This window comes from Sabethes cyaneus, chromosome 3, assembly GCF_943734655.1.
Source record: "Sabethes cyaneus chromosome 3, idSabCyanKW18_F2, whole genome shotgun sequence".
Lineage (NCBI taxonomy): Eukaryota > Metazoa > Arthropoda > Insecta > Diptera > Culicidae > Sabethes > Sabethes cyaneus.
Genome location: NC_071355.1, coordinates 172,446,369 through 172,466,897, shown reverse-complemented (window position 1 = coordinate 172,466,897; position 20,529 = coordinate 172,446,369). Strand labels below are relative to the sequence as shown.

The 20,529-nt window shown below is 37.4% G+C and overlaps 2 protein-coding genes across 2 annotated transcripts in view; one reads left to right on the top strand and one right to left on the bottom strand.

Annotated features, from left to right (window-relative positions):
- LOC128743762 (inositol-pentakisphosphate 2-kinase) overlaps positions 1 to 20,529 on the top strand; it is a 192,041-nt gene that overhangs the window by 116,703 nt on the left and 54,809 nt on the right. The window contains exon 3 of the mRNA XM_053840423.1: positions 9,008 to 9,214. The gene's annotated coding sequence lies outside the window, so the exon portion shown is untranslated. The remainder of the gene's footprint in view (positions 1 to 9,007; positions 9,215 to 20,529) is intronic.
- LOC128740419 (uncharacterized) lies at positions 13,222 to 13,792 on the bottom strand. Its single transcript, XM_053835958.1, has 3 exons — positions 13,679 to 13,792; positions 13,463 to 13,621; positions 13,222 to 13,389 (listed from the first exon to the last, which is right to left on the bottom strand). Exons 1-3 carry the CDS (start codon positions 13,790 to 13,792, stop codon positions 13,222 to 13,224), a joined length of 441 nt encoding a protein of 146 aa, XP_053691933.1.

The following is a 20,529-nucleotide window of genomic DNA, read 5'->3' as shown; positions in this document are numbered from 1 at the left end:
GTAGCAGCACACGGGCGGTATCCTATGCTTAGGCTTATGCTTATTTTCCTTATTCGTTACTTTCTCCTTTTCTTTTCCGCCTTTACCATCCATTGTTTCTCCTTGTGTGTCCCATTTCTTCTCCGTTTCCGTCACGTTGTTTCTTTCGATTTTCTTCTTTTCATACAACTTTTTTTTTCTCGCGTCTATTGCGTTTTTACAGTTTTCGTCACATTTTCTCCAGTGATATTTTCCGTTTTTCTGGAAAGCCGTAATAGACGGACTAAATTCATCGGTAATCCTTCTGTGAAATGGTGAGAACAACTTACATCATGAGAAATTGTTTGCTTCACGCTGTTTGGTTCGTGAGAAATGATACTTTGACTTAGGTAAATATTCAGTAAAATTGGTTTTTGCGACTACAACTCAGGAAAAACAGTAACTTTATCACGGATTTTAACATTTAACAACATCATTCAAATCATTTTATCATTAGGATTTGATTTGATGACTAAAAGATTTGAAATTAACAAACAAGAAAAAATTATTTCATAAAGTTCCATGTGACAGAACATAATTTTCTGTGTTTTCTGTGGAGTTTAAATTGTACTTGAAATTAGAACTATTTACGCTATCAATTTACTTTTCTCAGAAATAGTTGTCAATCAAATTAAAAACTGCGGACTTTTAGGTTACAGATATTATTTTGTTTTAGATAAAATTTTACAGATAAAATTTTACAGATAAAATGGGGCACGTGCCTCAACCTAGGTACGCCAGTAACTAAACGCCTAAGTTGTAGAGCTATAGAGTCCATAGAATAACCTGAATCACCACCAGTCATCTTGGATTTCAAAATTATGTCCAACGCCGAATTCTTACTCCTAATTGTTGAACCATCAGTCGCTATAAAGGGTGTCCCACATCAAATTGCACCACGGAAGAAACGCTGCAGCAAATACCCGTTGGGTATTTTCTCTTGTAAATTTGGGCAGATACTTCTGCCCAAAGTTATCGCTTATTTAAGTTTTATTTTTCCTTAACTTCACGAGCCAAAAGCGATAACTTTGTAAGGAAAGGTCCTAGAGATTTGCAATCTTCTGCAAAAACGTGAATTTTGAGTCCTTCAGTAATCGCCTAGAACCATATATTCTCGTAAAATGCAACCAACTTACGTTAAGTATGAAAAACTATTTTTAAAGAATTTCCAAAGAAAATACTCTATGGGTCTGCACTCGATAGAGATAGAAATGTTATTTCCTTAGCAAAGTTGTTTGCCTTTATATTTTCCATAACTTTGCCATAGAAACTATTTGTCTATCTACTAACACAAAAGAATGAACGTGTATCGAGCCTTTTGCGAACACGAAACACATAAAACGTATGCTTGCCGTACTCTCATTTGCGTGGTTGGGGACAACCGGAACCGGAATACAAGTTTATAGTACTCGAGTTAAGCTTTAAGGTGAAGTACTGCTTTCATAAATCCACTAGCCCCATTTCACCCCATAGGCTCGTAAAGCTAAGGAAATTTAAAGCTAGAATATGTGATATCTTAGAAAGTAAAAGTCCCAGAGACTTGCGGTCTTCTGCAAAAACATGTGTTTGAGTGCTTCGATAATTACCTAGAGTATGTTCATGTAAAATGCAACTAACGAAAGCTAAGAATGAAAAACTAATTTTTAAGGAAATTTCAAAGAATATGTCCTATAGTTTAGCGCTCGATAAAGGTAGAAGTTTTATTTCTTCAGCAAAGTTGTTTGTTTTTACATTATTTACAACTTTGCTGAAAAACTATGTCTATATTTCCTAACACAAAAGTTATTTTTTTATTTTCAATATAGTAAGCAATGACTAACTTTTAACAGTCTTAGATTAAGGGGGATATTAGATTAAGGGGGATAGGAGGATTAAGGGGATTAAGGGGGATAAGAGGGATAAAAGTTTTAGATTAAGGGGGAAGAAAAAGTGCGTTTTCGTACAGAAGAAGCTGGAACCAGATGTCGTAAAAATTTTTTTTGGGTGGAGTTAAGCGTAAGGTGCGAGCATATGGTTATGGTATTGAAGTTGATTGAAATAAATATGCCAAAAGCTTACTAATGGGTTATATTTTATTGTCGGAATGTTTGAAAAGGATCAGTCAATTAGGCAATTTTCTACAGCGTTTCTTCTGTGATGCAATTGGGTGTGGGACACCTTTTATTGAATTTGGCATCGAACAACGATATTTGACTTCTAAAAACCATGGATATTCCTAAAAAAACCCTTTTTATTCGTAAAACGCAGGGGAATGTCGATAGAGACGGGCCAGTATTAAGGTCGTGCCAGCGGTATTTTTCGATTTTGGCAATTCGTATGATATAAGTACCCATAATCATTTTTAAACTTCTTCCTATGACAGTTAATTCTCCATAACGTCGTCAGTTTCAATTACATTATATATTGCAATAAAATAATTCTAGGGATATTTGCTCAATGGAATATGTGAGATGTGTGTCGGATGTGTATCTAATTGTCGTCTGTGCCTGGGAGGTAAGCAGATAATATAGAAAATTCATGGGGAAATTTGACATTTCGTTGATTTTCACTCCTTCATTGAACAGCAATGTTAAACTAATTATCATGCAATTGCTAGGTTGCTCAAGGTGGCTTGTCTCAGCCAGCATTTGATTTAGAGAAATGAGTCGGTTGACTTTATTCAAATCTTTTATGAATCGATTGGTATACAAGTCATTGAAAATCGTTCAGAATTGGAAGAGTTACCAGCGTTCAAAATCATTCATTATTTTGTGACGTTCGCCTGAATCTAAATTTTTGAATGACACCTTGCGGTAAAACGTACTGCCACGTCAATATAGCTTAATTTGCCTATAAAAAAACTATAAACTAAATAAGTTTGTCTCGTTTTCGTTGTTTCCTCGACTTATCAATAAAAGTACCGCTTACCGTTATTTACCATTTGTTTTTTAGATCAATAGATAATTCGTTGATAGATACGATTTTTTTACGAAAGGCTTTGTTGTTTTGTTGTCGACCAACCCGGAGTGATGCTCCAGGTCCAGCTAAGGTGAATAACCGATAAACCAATGCAAGCGTGTTGTTATTTCATATTCAGCGAGTACACTGTCAGGATATTGAGGGGTCATTGCATTGAACATTGTCAGTGAGTCGAATGCATTTATCTCGAATGTGCCAATTTCTAATCCTTCACGTGATATCGAAGGTTTTGAGTTTCCAAGCGTCGACGTTCCGACGATCATTATAGTGTATCATCTGTTCGCATTGTATGGATTGAAGTTAATTATAGAAACATGTCGGTGTCTACACGACAGCTGCAATTACCGATAAAAACTGACAAGCGTACAGCTGCAGTTGCCCCTGACATAATTTGCTTAATCAGATTTTTTTTATTGCGCTTGTCTAGAATTTGTCTAGAATGGTTCATAGTCATAATTGCTCTCGGTGATTTATTGAAATTGTGAAGGTAGATAAATAAAATATTGACACTTTATATATCTTTTATTGAGCCGGTTTTTATTGATACCAGTTTGATGCAATTATAGAACTTGAAAGCAAGTTAAAACGCTCGTATGTTAATCGAATGTTGTCGCTTTCCGAGAAGACTAATGCTTGGAAACTAAAACCCGCATATGCTGAGGTTAGGAGTTTAAAATTGTAGAATCCGATACCCGGACAATCGGATGTTCACTTGTTTTGTATTTCATTGTGTTGATTATCGTGGTTGCAGCCCATATGTTTGGTCTGTTGCTGTATGGATGATGGAGACAAAGAAAAATATTATTAATCCATAATTGCAGCGGATTCATTAAAAGATGATCGTTCATTAGTTCGCTAGAAGATTAACTTACAGACGGGTAAGGAGGATACAGTTTGTGTCGCATGACTTCTGAGAAACGTACCGAGTGGGCAGTCCGTCACTTGGAGATTTGATCCTTATTTATTACATCCAGCTGTCTTGAAACATAATTTCCAGTCCAACCGGCAATATTACCAAATGTTTCGTTTTTATTAATGTCCTGAATGATAGCAAATATACGTCAGAGCGTAAGCAACAGTTTCTATTTTAGTTCAAGCAATCATATTTACTTCTTCGAAACCTTTTCGCTTGATTGCCCGAGCTAATCGAATTTGGTGTTACTTGACCCCGAAATAAGCGAATTAGATGCTTGACAAAAAAGTGTTTCATGGCTGAATTTTATTCAAAACATGCCTAAGATGCCCATTACTGCAGAGTTCAGTGAAGAATGACCATTAGTTGGGCCAGGGTTACATGCTTTTTCAAATATCAAATTTTAACTCAAGAACTAACGTCTCCGGTATAGGTAGTTTAGTGTCAAGTTTTAGTACTTATACCTACCGGTTCGCAGTGCTAGTTAGAGCGTAAAAAAGAGTCAGTTTGCACAAAAAAAGCATCGGCCCGAAATATAATCTGTTTGTCATGACCGACCGACCAGTCAGTGCGAAGCAGTTTCGTAACATCGTAACTGCGTAGTATAAAAGACTTCTGCTTTTTTTGGCTGCTCGATTCGCATTCTTTCATTCTTTCATGAGGTGCTGCTGTCTTCACTCTACTTCGTTCTTTTTGTCCATTTTGAAGGAGAAAAAGTTCAAGAGATTATTGGCTTCTTTCGTGCTGTCGAATTTGTCTTCAAGGCACATATTTTCTTTTCCAGGAACTTTGCCGCTTCGTTATTTTTAATGTTTTTTATTCGAATTTGGACTTTTCGTGTGATACGTAATTGGTTACGTCTTATGTGTTGGTAAGTGGTAATAATAACATTTACCCATCAAAAAACCTTCTTTAAAGTTGGTTAGTTCGTTTTTTCGATTGCTGATATTTTGTATTATTGAATTGTATTCAGTTATTTTTTATTGAATTCAAGATCTTTTCTTACACAAATGTAGCTTTTTATTCATACTTTCAAGAAAAAATAGGGATAAAATTATTCGTCACGGTTTCGAAGGAATTCTCGAACTTTTCCTGTAATATGGCTCATTAGGTGGCGCACACTTTCTTCATCAAAAATACATACAAAAATACAATACGGTGAAGTTAATAAAATTTCCGATACGTGGGCGCCAAGAACTTCCAAATTCGTCCACCAAGAGCGCCACAATATAAGCAAAAGTTTGTTCCTTCTAAATGAAGCAAGCTTTAGCCCAGACGAAAAATGGTTACACTCTGGACAATTTTTGTCTTATATCGAACAAATCCGTTTGACACAGCTGGTAACGATACCAGAGCTAATTTTTCATTCCAAAATCGGCACCATAAAGATGTTCATTGTTTCAAAATAACCCTATAAATTGTTAAAAATAATAGTTCAAACAATAATAAATAGTTGAAAAAACGTTAACACACTACACAGAGCAAAATTGGCGACCGCTATTGCAAATTTTTTTTTAAATCATGTTTCGATATAAGACAAATTTTTAAAATTATAAATTGTCTTATATCCAGTAATGGTAAAAACTCAAAATATCAAAACTCATTAAAAATCGAAATCAACTGTGAATCAAGTCAGCTTAATCCTATGCAGAAAAAAACAACGCGTGAGTTTTTCTATTTTCATAGCAAGAAGCACAAAACTCACACATATTGCTTCCCACTGGATTACATTCTGCTTTGGTTCAACTGCTTCCCGGAGCTATGCACATATACATACCAATTCCTTGTTGAACAGCATAGGCGTTCTCTCGTGCGATACGTAGCAGTGAGCGTGAGAGAATCTCTAAATAAATCGAAAATTCGCAAAGTTAAACTAAAACGCACATTTAAATTACATGTTTATCTAATTCTTATTAGGCTTGTTACTTTCTAGTTAAGAAAATGTCGATTCCCGCGAAGGAAAAATGTAAATTCCGCCAATATGTTTGCCATCTTAATTGATGAATGTGTGCTGCGTATATCGCTGCTGTTTTCTCTAACGGTAAATTTTTTTTGCTCTCTGGTTCGTTGTATGAAATGCCAGCTGTGGAAGAATGAAGCAAAATGCTCATAGCTGAATTTGGTTCACATCGCGTAGTAACGGAGACATCGCGTATAATAGCGAGAGAAATTCATATGTGAGTTTTGCGCTTGTGATCAAGGCTGAAATTTCTTGTGCTTGAAATCTCATTGAGTTTTTTGCTGCTATGAATTTTTCAACACTGCTTATATCGATGTATCCCTGTACATTGATAAGGCTTGTTCGCGACAAAATCTGGACAACTAAATTTTGCAATAAAGCTAATTTGCTAGAAGTTTAATCCATGAAACAATTTTATATCATTTATGTGTGCATCGTTAAATAAATCAAACAAATTAACATTACTTATTTGGTCTGCATGAAAAATTGGCGAACTTTGGAGTTTACCCATGCCCATGAGGGTCAGTGCAGACTTGTTGGCAGCCAATTTAGCTGCGCTTGTCCAAGATTTTCGAAATTAATCTATAGTTGTTGCTTGTTGTTTGTGCTGGGACAGCTCGCTCTTAACCAAAGCCCAATACTGCTCGATGGGGCGTAACTCTGGACAGTTAGGTGGATTCGCCTTCTTCGGTACAATATGGACTCCTTTAGCATCATACCATTCCAAAACATCTTTGGCGTAGTGACAGGATGCCAAATCAGGTCAAAACAGCGAGGGTACATTATGGCTGTGTAGGAATGGTAACAATCGTTTCTGCAGGCATTCTTTACGGTATATTTCCTTGTTAACCGATCCCGTAGTGATGTAACTTTTGTTTGCTCGACCACACCTGCATATGGCCTGCCATACTAAATATTTTTTGGATAACCTGGCTTTCTTCTTTGTCCTAAAATGCTCTGTAACGCCATTCCGTTTCATGACAGTGTAAAAAGACATACCAGGAAGCTGTTTAAAGTCTTCTAGGACATACGTTTCATCGTCCATTATAACGCATGGAAACTTCGTTAAATATTCGCGATAAAGCCTATGAGCGCGTGTTTTGGCCGTCGTATTTTGCTTATCATTACGGTTTGGCCCAGTCCTCACCTTGAAAGACATCATGCCTTATCGTTGCTTAGAAGTGTGCACGAATGTTGGCGACATTTTTGTTTTACGAGCAATGGTACGTACAGAAAGATCTGGTCTCCTCCGTAATATTTGTTTTACCTTCGCATCCTTGTGGTGGTTCCTCAGAGCCGTTTATGTTCCACTTCCGTTCTTCCTAGCTCTAGTCAAGCGAGTATCGAACGATTTTGAAACACTGTGAACAGTGCTTGGAGAAAATCCAAGCTTTTTGGCAAATTTTCTTAGAGATCCGGATTTTCAATGCGACCGCACACAATTGCTATTCGCACCTGCTCTTCTTTCGACGCCACTTTACGCTGAGCGCTCGTAATATAAACAAGCCTTATTTGATATTTGATATTTATTGAATAATTTCAACCGACTCATTGGTCTAAATGAAATGCATTGAGTCTCTATCAAAGCATTACCATATGAGCAAATACGCCTGTGAAAATATCAGTCAAAAATAGTGAAAAGTTAACAAGCGAAATGTCACAAAGAAGAAGATGAAGTGATACAGTGTTTGCGGTTAATACACTTAGTCGATTCAACAAAAATCCAGGGCAAAAGCATTGGATTGCGGTGAAGCATGTTTTCCGTTATCTTGGGGAATCACACAAGTTGAAATACTATCAAGTTGCTAATCTGGATGCTATCGGTTATTACGATGATGCTGATTGGGATTCGAATCCTGATGTGAGAACGTCTACGAGCGGATACGTTATACCTTTTAGCCTTAGGAGGAACGATTTCGTAGGATTTTGTAGGAAACAACCAACAATTACACTTTCAACAATTACTGTGAAGCTGAGTACATAGCGTTGTCAACTGTTTTACAAGAAACTTCTTGGTAGCGCAATTTTTCAAGTCTCTTCGGAGCTGCGAAATCAATTGAGATTAGATGTGATAATCAAAGTTGCAAGTATTGGTATAATCCATTGACATGAGATATCACTATCAACAGGATATTCGTAATCATGGCATTACTCCCTTAGTTTACATAAGTATGCATGAACATGTAGCCGATGAAGTGACCAAACCACCATCAAAACCTAAATTGAAATATTTCCGGATTTTGTTGGGCATCACTTCAGTTTCTGGGGTAGTGTTGGATCCTAATTTTTCAAAGTGTAAATAGTGATAATTAGACTGAAATTTTTCTATGTAAATAAACTTCACAGCTGTATAACTAACACTATAGATAGACTATTTCTATACTCTCTACGTACGGATGTCAGTGCCCTGGTTAAAACACCAGCGCCACAGTTGACAGTGGCAAATTGGTATATAAATGTAAGCGAAAACAAACTATGCCAGAACGCAGTCAAAACAATCACTAGTAACGTAGTTGCTGCTGATAGAGTTGTAGAGGTACATTTAGGCGGTTTGGTCATACATTCCGGTTTTCTCCGTTATGATGAATCTAGATATATCACACCAAAAAAATTATTTCGTCGTCGAAATTATAGAAAATTAGGTTAGCTATCTCTGATTCGCTCTCAATTAGACACGAGGCGACGCACGCGGGTTGTAGCTAGTAGATCATACAATTATGAATTAGTTAGAAGTCCAGTTGTCCTATATTTGGTAGTTTGTATATTGCCGTATTCAATGTAAATAAAAAATATATATACAATATGCGTAATATTCTTACAGTTTTAGTCGATTTCTACTTGACGCTACCGAATAATGGCCCGAAACGCTTTGCCATTCGGCAAAAGACGTGCCCCTTATCTCCATCCCGGAACCGGGCCGGACCGGTGGCGCGGTAGTTGCCTAGAGGTTTTTTTTTTAATTCTTCAGTCAGTGCGTTCTCGAAAGCAGCATGATGAGTCAAAATGATTACACTTTTTTATTGGCCCCGTCCATCCGTCTCACTGGCAATGGCGGCAGGCAGCGTGAATAACACACTCACTGTACACTCGACGAATAAGTGTTTTGCCGTACTAATTCGGTATTCCTTCTTCATCTCTCGGTGATTTTCCTTTTGCAGAATATTGATTGCGCGTATCAGCGCCTATCATCATCGTCATCGGTTTATTGAACCGCTTCGACCGGGGCACGCGGACTGCCGAAAGCTGAAATTGCGACGCAGAATTCATGGCGCAGAACGAGTCGCGCTGAAATTTCTCTGTTCCCAACGGCCCAGCAGCCAAGCGAACGGGGAATCCGACCGGAAAGGGTTAGCGCGCAGATCGAGGTGAGTGGGGTACGCGGCATAAACAATAATATTAACTCAGAAGTGATGGTTTTCCTCCCGAGGTTGTGTTCTTTTTTGTTTTGGTTCTCCTCCGATTGGAAGATGGAATAAGCTAAACGGGTCGAAAATAAACTCTCAAAATACCGGTCCAGACTGGTTTGGTGGGATGAATGTATATAAACAGTAAGAAACTGGTGTTTTCGGGAATACTTTTGGAGCTGGTATGCATGTGGCATGGTTTTTTTAGCATTTGGTAATGGTTTATCGTCATCGTCAGGCCATGGTTTGTTTATAAAATTGCGTCGGTTTACTGATTGTAATTTAGGATATCTTGTTGATAGTCTAAGTTTAATAGTAGAGAAAGAAAGTATTATTAGACTAGCATAATGCGACAATTCTTCAAAAGTTACTACAATGAGATCATTAAATACATACGTTATTTCTGGTAGAATCGAGTATGTCGCATCTGATCAGAACTGCAGTACTCCGTCTCCCGTTTTGACAATTTCCTGAGATGAGATGTGACAACTGGCTTCTTTCTCTTCTTTTCAACAAACTTTTGATACTTTTCTCACGTTGTCTAGCAGCTTTACCAGAAGTCATGAATATGTTCTTGACAACACAGCTGAGTGTCCTTTTTATGTGTTTTCAGTTTTTATGCGTGCAAAGCAGTCCATATCAGCCAATCAGCGGCTGGTCTAAATTGGTATAAAAATCTACTAAGAGTTGACACGTCTCGTCTCAGATAATTCCATACTCGATTGTCATAAGAATAATCCTACCCGCACCCAAACGTCATTTTGCTGATGTCTGCCCAAATTCGCCGCCATTCCAAAAGTTTTCTGTTCCAGTCCGCTTTTTTTATAACTAATCTGGCCAAATACGTTTATTACCGTCGAACCCGATCTTTTTTATTCAAATTAAAAAGTAAACTTTGTTTAGTCGCTTTACGTATTGTCGAATGTTTCTAATTTTGACATGTACACGACCCAAAATTGAATGTCATATCCAAAGTGTTGCTTAATCTTTGGTTTTTATATTCAAATACAGACCCGATTATTTGGTATTTTCGCAAAATAATCGCGCAGCTTTGGGCGGAAGGGTTTCAGTTTTATGAAGTTTTGTGGCACGGACATAATTCATGGAACCATAATCGAAAACAATAATTAATTTCCAAATGTTTTCCTTTTTTCCCAGAAAATGCCAAAAGGAAATTTTCAGATTTTTATGGCCATCGCTTATTTATTTCAGTCATTTCTTAACTTACGTAGCTTTTGTATATTATAATAAATAATTCGGTAGATAGCATTAGTTCGAGTTGCATTTTTCGGGAAAATGCGAGACGTAGTCCTACGTCAAAGTATACGTTTTTTCATGGAACTGCTAGCAAATTTTTTCAGCAATCCAGGGAATTCATTATCAAGGAAATCTTTTAGCAATAAACGTTTTCTGTTGGTATTATTTTCCGCCCCTGAAATATTACCGAAAAATTATAATGACCAGATCGGTCATACGCCTTCCTAGTCATTAGTTTCTTGGTTTTATTGACATGTCATTTGCTCTACGTAGATCTTCAAAAATGAAGGAAATATTGATGATATAACAATAGTATAATGATAGATTATGATGGGAAATATAATAAAAAGAAGAGGTCCCAAATGAGAGCCTTGTGGGACATTTGGCGTGAATTGGGTGCATGTTGATTCAGTGTGACCATTTTCCAGCTTCAGCATTGCTCTTATAGGCATGTTTTGAAGATGCTGGAATTAGATCAACAAAGACTAGGTTTGCGAATATGTACAAAGTTTTTTTAGTATTCAAAAAAAAATTAATTTTACCTCTATAATTTGATACATATTGAATTGAAACGGCTAAACAACTTTCATTAATGGTAGATATGAATTGTTTTTGTGCGAAATCAAAATCTTTTAGAAATTAGATATTAGTACAATTTTTAAGACTTTTATTATCATCCTGTTAAAATATATATGTAGACAGAAAATGGATGGAACAAATCCGATAGTGTTGAACGTCCAGCACAGAATAATTCCGTCAGTTCTTACGAGCGTGCAGCAGAACTACATCTACAGAACTCAATTTTAAATTTCATATGTTATGATAAACTTAAAATAAAGTATAAAAAAACATTTCCGGGGTACTTCGGAAAGCAATGGAATGTAAACAAAAGCAAAACAGATGATAATTCGAACCGGTTGTTAATCTACTGTTAATTTCATCTAGAATTGCAAGGTTTTCGAACTAATCTTAAGTGAGCGTCATCTAAAACAGTTCGAATGTTGTATGACAAACAAACATTGAACATGTCGTACACAGGTGGGATCGTCGATTACATCGCTTAACTGGTAGGTAGGTACTACGTATTTAGAAGGCCCTTCAAAATCATTATTGTCACTTCGTTTCGAGCTAAGGTACGATAGTTTTCTCACCCAGCATTATGGCATATAACATTTTCAATTGGAGTGTGGTATTCTTGTTCCATTGCGTCATGGTATTTTTTTGAACCACTGATTTCCAAACGTCAATAACAAATAACTAGAGAATCCTTTGTAGGCAAAGATAGCTTATATTTTTGATGCAGAAATCGTAGATTGTGGAAACAATATGCCTTTAGTGTCGGTGGATACATCCGAATTAGAAATATTACAACAAGACGATGGATCGGTTATCTGGAATGGAACGATTAGGTTTTTAAATGATTACGGCAGTCCATTGAGTGTTGGATAGATAGCAAAAACTACATAGAAAAAATTTAATAATTTTATCATTCTTGCAGTGGAATTTTTATACACAAAAGCAGGAGAGAGGAGAATGGACTCCTGGTAGCATATCACGGCGGGTTATCGATCTATGCTCGGTATTGCACGTTCCGGGGGAGCTGTGGTATCCAATGGCCAGGAAAATGAGTCAAAACTACTGTCCGTACAAAAAAGGGGTATGCACCACTGAAATACAGAAAAAAAAAATTTCATAGTGAACGATAAATTACGAAAACTCTTCCAACAGCACGAAGAACATCTGAATATGGTAAACTTTGGGAATATGGCAGTCTATTTCAATATGCCATATCAATTCATTGGAGAATGGAGATTGTATAATGAATTTACAGTTTTCCGGCGTGGACGCCTAGTCAAGGAGTGTTTCATGGCCCCAGTGACAGTGGCTGATGTATGAAAATTTACGAAATATGTATTTATCTAATACATGCGACACCAATAATAAAAAAAAATATGCGAAACCTTCCAGAGAAATGATTGATGGAGTTCAGAGAGAATAATGAAGAAGTTTTCACTTTTTACCTTTTAAGTACACTAGTTCTGACACTTGATCCACCCAGCGATTTTCTAAAAAATATATGAAGCTAATAATATAGCCATACCTGATAGGGTCTTTGAAGAAAACAGATGTCATCGAATTCCGAAAAATATAACTTAACAGTTTTATGCACTATTTTGATACCTTCAAAATTTATAAGATGTTTTATTGATCCCGTAAAGTCTAGGTTCTAAATTCGCAGCGCGCATTTGCCATTGAAGTAGAAATTTTATAAACGCTATCAGAGCAATATTTAAAATGAAAGTCACTACTGCTGTTCCTTAAGACTGTGACTTGAGTGCTCTGGTTTTTATTTTATATGTCAACGATTGACAGTACCTTTTGGTTGAGACTAAAAAGTACTACTTTGTCAAACTGAATTATTGTCTCGAACTAGCTAACCAGGAAACTAGAAAAGTTGGAGCAACCGTTCACAAAACCCCAGTGGTAACAATCTCCCTGCATTGAATCGAAACCTATGGCATTTTTTTGCCGATTACTATTTTATTTTTAGACCATTCAGTTTATAGGTTATAATATTTTGCAACGTATTTTGTTTTTGGAATATTTTTCAATTATTTTAATTTTGTTTATTTATTTTGTGGTCCCGTTACTCTTCTGCAAATTGCTAAACATAAAGAAGGTCGTAGAATATTACACCCTGTTGGTAAAGTTTATACATCGACGGCCGTTACCGGTGCCATTAGACACTCGTAGGCTGGGAGTCCTTTGCGCAGAACTGTAACTTCGAAGTAAAATTTCCAATCACCAACGAACGATTCAGGAACACGAAAGTAAGCTGCTATATTTCCGATATTTACCATATTAAAATGTTCCTCGTGCTGTGGAAAAGTGTTTGTATCAAATTATGAGTCTATGAGAATTGTAATTTTTAAATTTCAAAAGGACACATACCCCTGCTATGTATGGACAGTGCTTTTGACTCATTTTGCTTGTCATTGGATACCACAGCTCATGCGGAACCTGCAATAGCGGGCACATGTCCATAGTGAATCGGGATAGGCCACCCGCAATCCATTCGCCTCTCTCGTGCTTCTCGGTATAAAAATGGAGCTGCAAGAGTACTTAAATCATTGAACTATTTCTGTTCCGTTTATACTTCAATTCAACCTTGATTGGGCTGATGTAGTCTTTCAAAAACTTGATCGTTCCGTTAAACACCGATGTTCCACCGTCCTGGTGCAATATTTGGAATGTGGATATATCCAGCGCAGGAAGTGGCATATTGTTTCCACATTCTACGAATTCTTCATCGAATATGACAGTTATTGCAGCCTACGGGAAGGACACGGCATCGGTATGTGTTGTAAATTTGAATAAATGAGAGAATAAGCAAAATAATTACCAGAGTGTAGTGAAAATAAACAGCTATTTGCCAATTCAAAATACTAAACTTCATTATATTACACTCTTGTTCACTAGTTCGGAATTGAATGGCGAAAATGACTTCGGAGTACAGTGTAAATATGTGATACATACCGGCGATCCAGTTAAAGTATGACATGTCCAGTGTTTTAATTGTCTTATAACATGCGAGCAATTTTAGATGATGTGTTACGGAGATTATTTTCTAGAAATTTTCATCTCCATGTCATTAATAATGTATTTTATTGTGGAAAAAATAAACAGCATTGCTATGTTGGTAAACGTCTATCAAAACGAATTTAGAAATTTTATAAAATTCAAGATTAGCTGTTTCCGTTACAGACTTTATGGCAAATCAAAACTAACCATTTCCGTTGGGAACAGTTATCATTGACATGGAAGAACATGATTATATTTCTGTCACAGTTTTTTCGCTTGAAACGCTCTGAAGAATATCTGCTCTATAGGTAGAAACGATGGACGCAAAAGAGATTATGAAGAAAACGTTGACCTGTTCCTAGTGCTCGGTATACCTGCGGTGCTAGACGATGTGCTTCCAGTCACGTCCGCAGGCTGTTGCTTTCAAAGGACTATGAATTTAATTTCTAAATATAAATTTTTAAACCATATTCATTATGGAACCTATAAATTAATTTTGTTATTAAATCAATTGAATTTTTTAAAAGCTATGAAGAACTTTCTTTCCTTAATCTAAAACAGCGAAATTTAAAATTGAACACCCCGATATGCTTAAGGAAGAAAAACTTTTTCACGATTAAATCCACTATTCCAGTTCCAGTTGTCGTATGTTCAAGTCTTAGTTGGGCGATGCTGCTAAAGTAAGTAAGATGGTTCTAATCTATACCTATAAAAATGGATTTCTGTCTGTCTGCCCGAATGTTCCTTATAGAATCGAAAACTACTGAACCGATCGGAGTGAAAATTTTCATGTAGGGGTTTTTGGTGCCAGGGAAGGTTCTTATGATGGTTAGAGATCCCTCACCCCACTAAGAGGGTTTCCTCATAACTCGAACTAGCTGACCCGACAAACTTCGTATTGCCACAAATTAACCTGTGTTGTACATAAATCATGAATCTCGGATGATCTTTGTCACAATCTCGAGTTTTGCAAGCCCCCCAGTGGGCGGCGCTTCCGACGGCGGGTCACCGGCAACACTCGCGACCGTCTCGTCCTGAATGATCTAGTGTTACTATAGATAGTTTTTGTGGTCTTGTATTGACTAATGTTTTATGGAAGAGTCTCGAATTTCTCGAGTTCGATTAGTTTTCGAGTTTCGCAAAAATTTCTGTTTTATTTGTATGAGAGTCCATATTCCCCTACCACAAGAGTGAGAGGTCTCTAACTATCGTAAAATAAATTCAAGACTCCAAAATCTCCCACATGCTAAATTTGGTTCCATTTGCTTGATTAGTTCTCAAGTTATAAGGAAATTTGAATTTCATTTGTATGGGAGCTCCCCTCTTAAAAGGGGAAGGGGTCGTAATTCACCATAGAAAAAATTTCTGCCATCTAAAACTCCCACATGCCAAATTTGGTTCCATTTGATCGATTAGTTCTCGAGATAAGAGGAAATTTGCATTTCATTTGTATGGAAGCCCACCCTCTTAAAGGGGAGATGGGCCATAACTCGCTTTCTAAAGAAGAGAGGGGTCTCAATTCATCATAGAAAAAATGGTTGCCTCCAAAAACAGCCACATGCCAAATATGGTTCCATTTGCTTGATTAGTTCTCGAATTATGAGTAAATTTGTATTTCATTTGTGTAGAAGCACCCCCTCTTAAAGTTGGGAGGGGTCCTAATTCACCATAGAAAATATTTTTGCCTCCAAAAACCTCCACATGCCAAATTTGGTTCTATTTGCTTGATTAGTTCTCGAGTTATGAGGAAATTTGAATTTCATTTATATAGAAGCCCCCCCTCCTAAAGTGGGTAGGGGTCCCAATTCATCATAGAAAAAATGTTTGTCTCCAAAAACACCCACGTGCCAAAGTTGGTTCCATTTGCTTGATTAGTTTTCGAGTTATGAGGAAATTTGTATTTCGTTTGTATAGGAGCCCCCCCTCTTAAAGTTGGGAGGGATCCTAATTCACCATAGAAAATATTCTTGCCCTCGAAAACTTTCACATGCCAAATTTGGTTTCATTTGCTTGATTAGCTCTCGAGTTATGAGGAAATTTGTATTTCATTTGTATAGGAGCCCCCCTTACTAAAGTGGGAAGGGGTCCCAATTCATCATAGAAAAAAATTTTGTCTCCAAAAACACCCACGTGCCAAATTTTGTTCCATTTGCTTGATTAGTTCTCGAGTTATGAGGAAATTTGTATTTCGTTTGTATAGGAGCCCCCCCTCTTAAAGTGGGGAGGGGTCCTTATTTACTATAGAAAATATTCTTGCCCTCGAAAACCTTCACATGCCAAATTTTGTTCCATTTGCTTGACTAGTTCTTCAGTTATGATGAAATTTGTATTTCATGTGTATAGGATCCCCCCCTCCTAAAACGGGGAGGGGTCCCTATTCATCATAGAAAAAAATTTTGTCTCCAAAAACACCCACATGCCAAATTTGGTTCCATTTGCTTAATTACTTCTCGAGTTATGAGGAAAATTGTGTTTCTTTGGTACAGGAGCCCCCCCCCCCTCTTAAAGTGGGAAGGGGTCCTAATTTACTATAGAAAATATTCTTGCCCTCGAAAACCTTCACATGCCAAATTTGGTTCCATTTGCTTGATTAGTTCTCGAGTTATGAGGAAATTTGTATGGAAGCCCCCCCTTTTAAGGAGGAGAGGAGTTATAATTCCCCTTATAAAGAAGAGAGGGGTCTCAATTTACCATAGAATGAATTTTTGTCACCGAAAACACCCACATGCCAAATTTTGTTCTATTTGCTTGATTAGTTGTCGAGTTATGCAGAAATTTGTGTTTTATTTGTATGTGAGCCCCCCCTCTTAGTGGGGGGAGGGGTTTCTAACCATCACTAAAACCTTTCCTGGCCCCAAAAAACCTCTACATGCATATTTTCATGCCGATTGGTTCAGTAGTTTTCGATTCTATAAGGAACATACGGACAGACAGACAGACAGACAGACAGAAATCCTTCTTTATAGGTATAGATTTTTTTCTATGGTGAATTGAGACCCCTCCTCTCTTTATGATGGGAATTATATCCCCTCCCCCTTTAATAGTGGGGGAGGGCTCCTATACAAATGAAATATAAATATCCTCATAATTAGAGATCAAGAAAATGTAACTAAATTTGGCATGTGGGGGGTTTTGGGGGCAGGAATTTTTTATGATGGTTTGAGACCCCTCACCCCTGTGGTAGGACCAGGACCAGGAGTGAAAATATTCACCTTTAACAGAATTAAGGTACGATCAGGTACGATTAAGGGTCAAGAATCACTTTTAATAAAGGCATATTTATTTTATTAGGTACAGTTGGACTTCAAATTTGGCAACAAATGCGTGTCGCCTATGTTGCCAAAATCGAAACCGTGCCAAAATCGAGACCCTTTTTAGATATGGAAAAATTGAATGTAAATGTGTTAGAAATTGAGTAAATATTATTAATCAACGATGGCAATCATTTTATGCTTGAAAAGTCCGCCAAGAGTCATCCGTCCGATGCAAGTAAGTTTTTCGCAACCAGCCGTAAGACGTAGTCCTACGGCAATAAAAATATTATTGTTCGAAACATTCTATAACAGCAAACTTTTGTTCATGAACACTCTGAGGGCATCATTTTTGCGTCATTCAAAGCATGTATGCGGAAACTGACTGATATTCAAGCATATTTTTGTTGGAAATATTTTATGTTGCCAAAAACGGATACTTTTGTTGCCAAAATCGAGGCATGCCAAAATCGAACCATGCCAAAAGCGAACCATGCCAAATTCGAAACCCTACTGTACTATATTTGAAAAATCTTATCTCGGAAACTGCTGTTTGCTCTAAAATGATGTCTTAGCGTAAGTTGTAGAAAATTTATTTACCGTCAAACGGGGTAACTTTCAACAGCGGGGTAACATGCAACAACGGTATATCGATCCAAATTATTGTACTTTTTGATCTCTTACTTCAATTTTTAATCTATATCAGTCACTGAATCTTGTTGTTAACAGTTCAAAGAAGCCTTAGATACTGTTTAGTTGATTTTCTGCTGTTCTGATGATTTTTAAAAAATCATACAAGATGGTGTCAAATTTATAGCCAATTTTTCGTATGTAAAACGTTTCTGTCGCCCACAAGTACTTCAAATAAAAGAAGCCTAACATAAAATGTAAAATGAATAATAAGAAAACAAAATAATTGATTTATGATGACTAGTTCTATTCACCCTGCTTGTTATCACATTATTCGTAAAACAAGTACTTAAACGGGGTAACTTGCAACAGCTGATATATATAAACAGCTGTGTTCCGTTAACTTCACGAAGCAAGTTACCATTTAATTTTGCATCAAACAATACTAAAGCACACCTGAAGAGTGTAAGCTACTTTCGGTAAGTCAGAAATATGCCAGTTTTTCTCTGGATATACTGAAAATGGCCATAGAAGAGGCCAAAAAGAAAATATCCTCACCAGCAATATGACAGTGTCTAATTACGATAACTCGTAACGTAATAAACATTCATATATTACGTAATCAAGATATCGATGATTTTTAACTCCCCTGCTCCAATTCGTGACGCGATTGTGCATAGTGGATATACGACGTGTAATGCATTGTTACACAACTCTCGCTCCCCTCATAAATTATTTTCACCAACGTGACATAGGACATTTATGCGTATATTCATAGTAAAAGCATTAAAAATCGCAAGTCAGATTATCATTTGCATATTCAAGTCCAAAGAAACTCATACAAATCATTAAATTCGTTCAATATCCAAAAAATATTGCTTGTTGCAAGTTACCCCGTTTGAGGGGTTACTAGTAACAAATTAGTTAAAAAATTCTACAACAGCCAATATTGATCGCTTATTTTTTCTCAATATGTGAAATTGTTCTATCCTAGACCTAATAACTTTATATTAATTAAATATCCTCAAATGTACTGCAGATAAGTTGTTATTTGCAATCATAGTTAAGAATTGTTGCAAGTTACCCCGTTTGACGGTACTATCTGTTTACTGTGATTACGATTACTTTCGTTTTAGAAAAAAAGGGAGTATCTTCGTCCCAAAAGGTCGAAGGTTTTTTACGATTAGAGATGTCCGTTATCGATCGATTAATCGACAATACGAATAACCGAAGAAATATTTGAATAATTTTCAAGGGGAAACCGAAAGTGGCTAACCTTTTTAGTTAGTGTGTCAAATACTGTACTGTACATCTCATGTGTTCGTTAAAAACCTAAAAAGATGTTAAAAGAAAATTAGTGAACATTTGAAAACGGTTCGTAATCGGCTGTTCGACGAAGCTTCCGTTGGATGTCGGAACAGGAGCGTTGTATGGCCGTCATATCAGCTTTTCGAATGCATTTCTTGATTCTACCAATCAACTGTTTACAATTCCTGGCTCTCCAGTCATTTTTGTAAACCAAGGAGCTCAAAATCCCGAATAAATCTTCGATTGGGCGACACTGAGGCAGATTTGTCGGGTCGTGGTTTTTGGGCACAAATGGGAACAAATGGTTATTCAGGAACGATTGTGTTTTTGGTGTAATGTGATGATGCTTTATGCGGTCAAAACACGTATCATTCATCTGCATGATGTTTTTGTAGAAACGGGATCAACATTTCCTTCAAACATTCCTTTTGGTTCACATCTTAAATGATAGCCAAACCAAAGGGCTTGAACCATGGCTTAGAAATACCTCTTTCGGAAATGACAATGTACAGTATCCTGGCATTCTCCGGGTCTGTGGTGCCGCGTTTTCTACCGCATACTTATTCAGCCGAGAGCCGGGATGGCTCTTGCCGTATAAAGAATTCCTCTCCATTGTACTCGGTCCTGGGCTACTCGTCGCCAATTCGTTCGCGTCTCGATACACGCAAGTCGGCTTCAACCTGGTCGAGCCATCTAGCACGTTGAGCCCCTCTATTTCTGGTGCCGGTGGGGTTCTTGAAGAGAACGGATTTCACTACACAGTCGTCCAGCATCCTTGCGACGTGGTCGGCCCACCGTAGTCTCCCAACTTTCGCCAGGTGTACGATGGGAATCCCTCTAAGCAGTGCCTGTAGCTCGTGATTCATACGTCACCGCCACTCTCCGCTTTCCGTCTGTACTCCGCCAACAATAGTCCGCAACACCTCTCGTTCAAAAACGGCAAGTGCACGTATGTCTCCCGTAAGTAAAGTTACTGTCTCAAGTCCGTAGAGGACTACCGGTCTGATTAGCGTTTTGTACATCATCAGCTTTGTGCGGCGGCGTATGCTCTTTGATCGAAACGTCTTGCGAAGGGAAAAGTAGGCTCGATTTCCAGCTGGAATGCGTCGTTGGATCTCCTTACTCGTATTATTGTCGGTGGGGACCAGAGATCCCAAATTTACGAACTCATCATCCACTTCCAGTTCATCGCCGTCAATAGTCACTGTTCGTGGGAGGCAAGCGTTAATTTCTTGGGAGCCTCTTCCT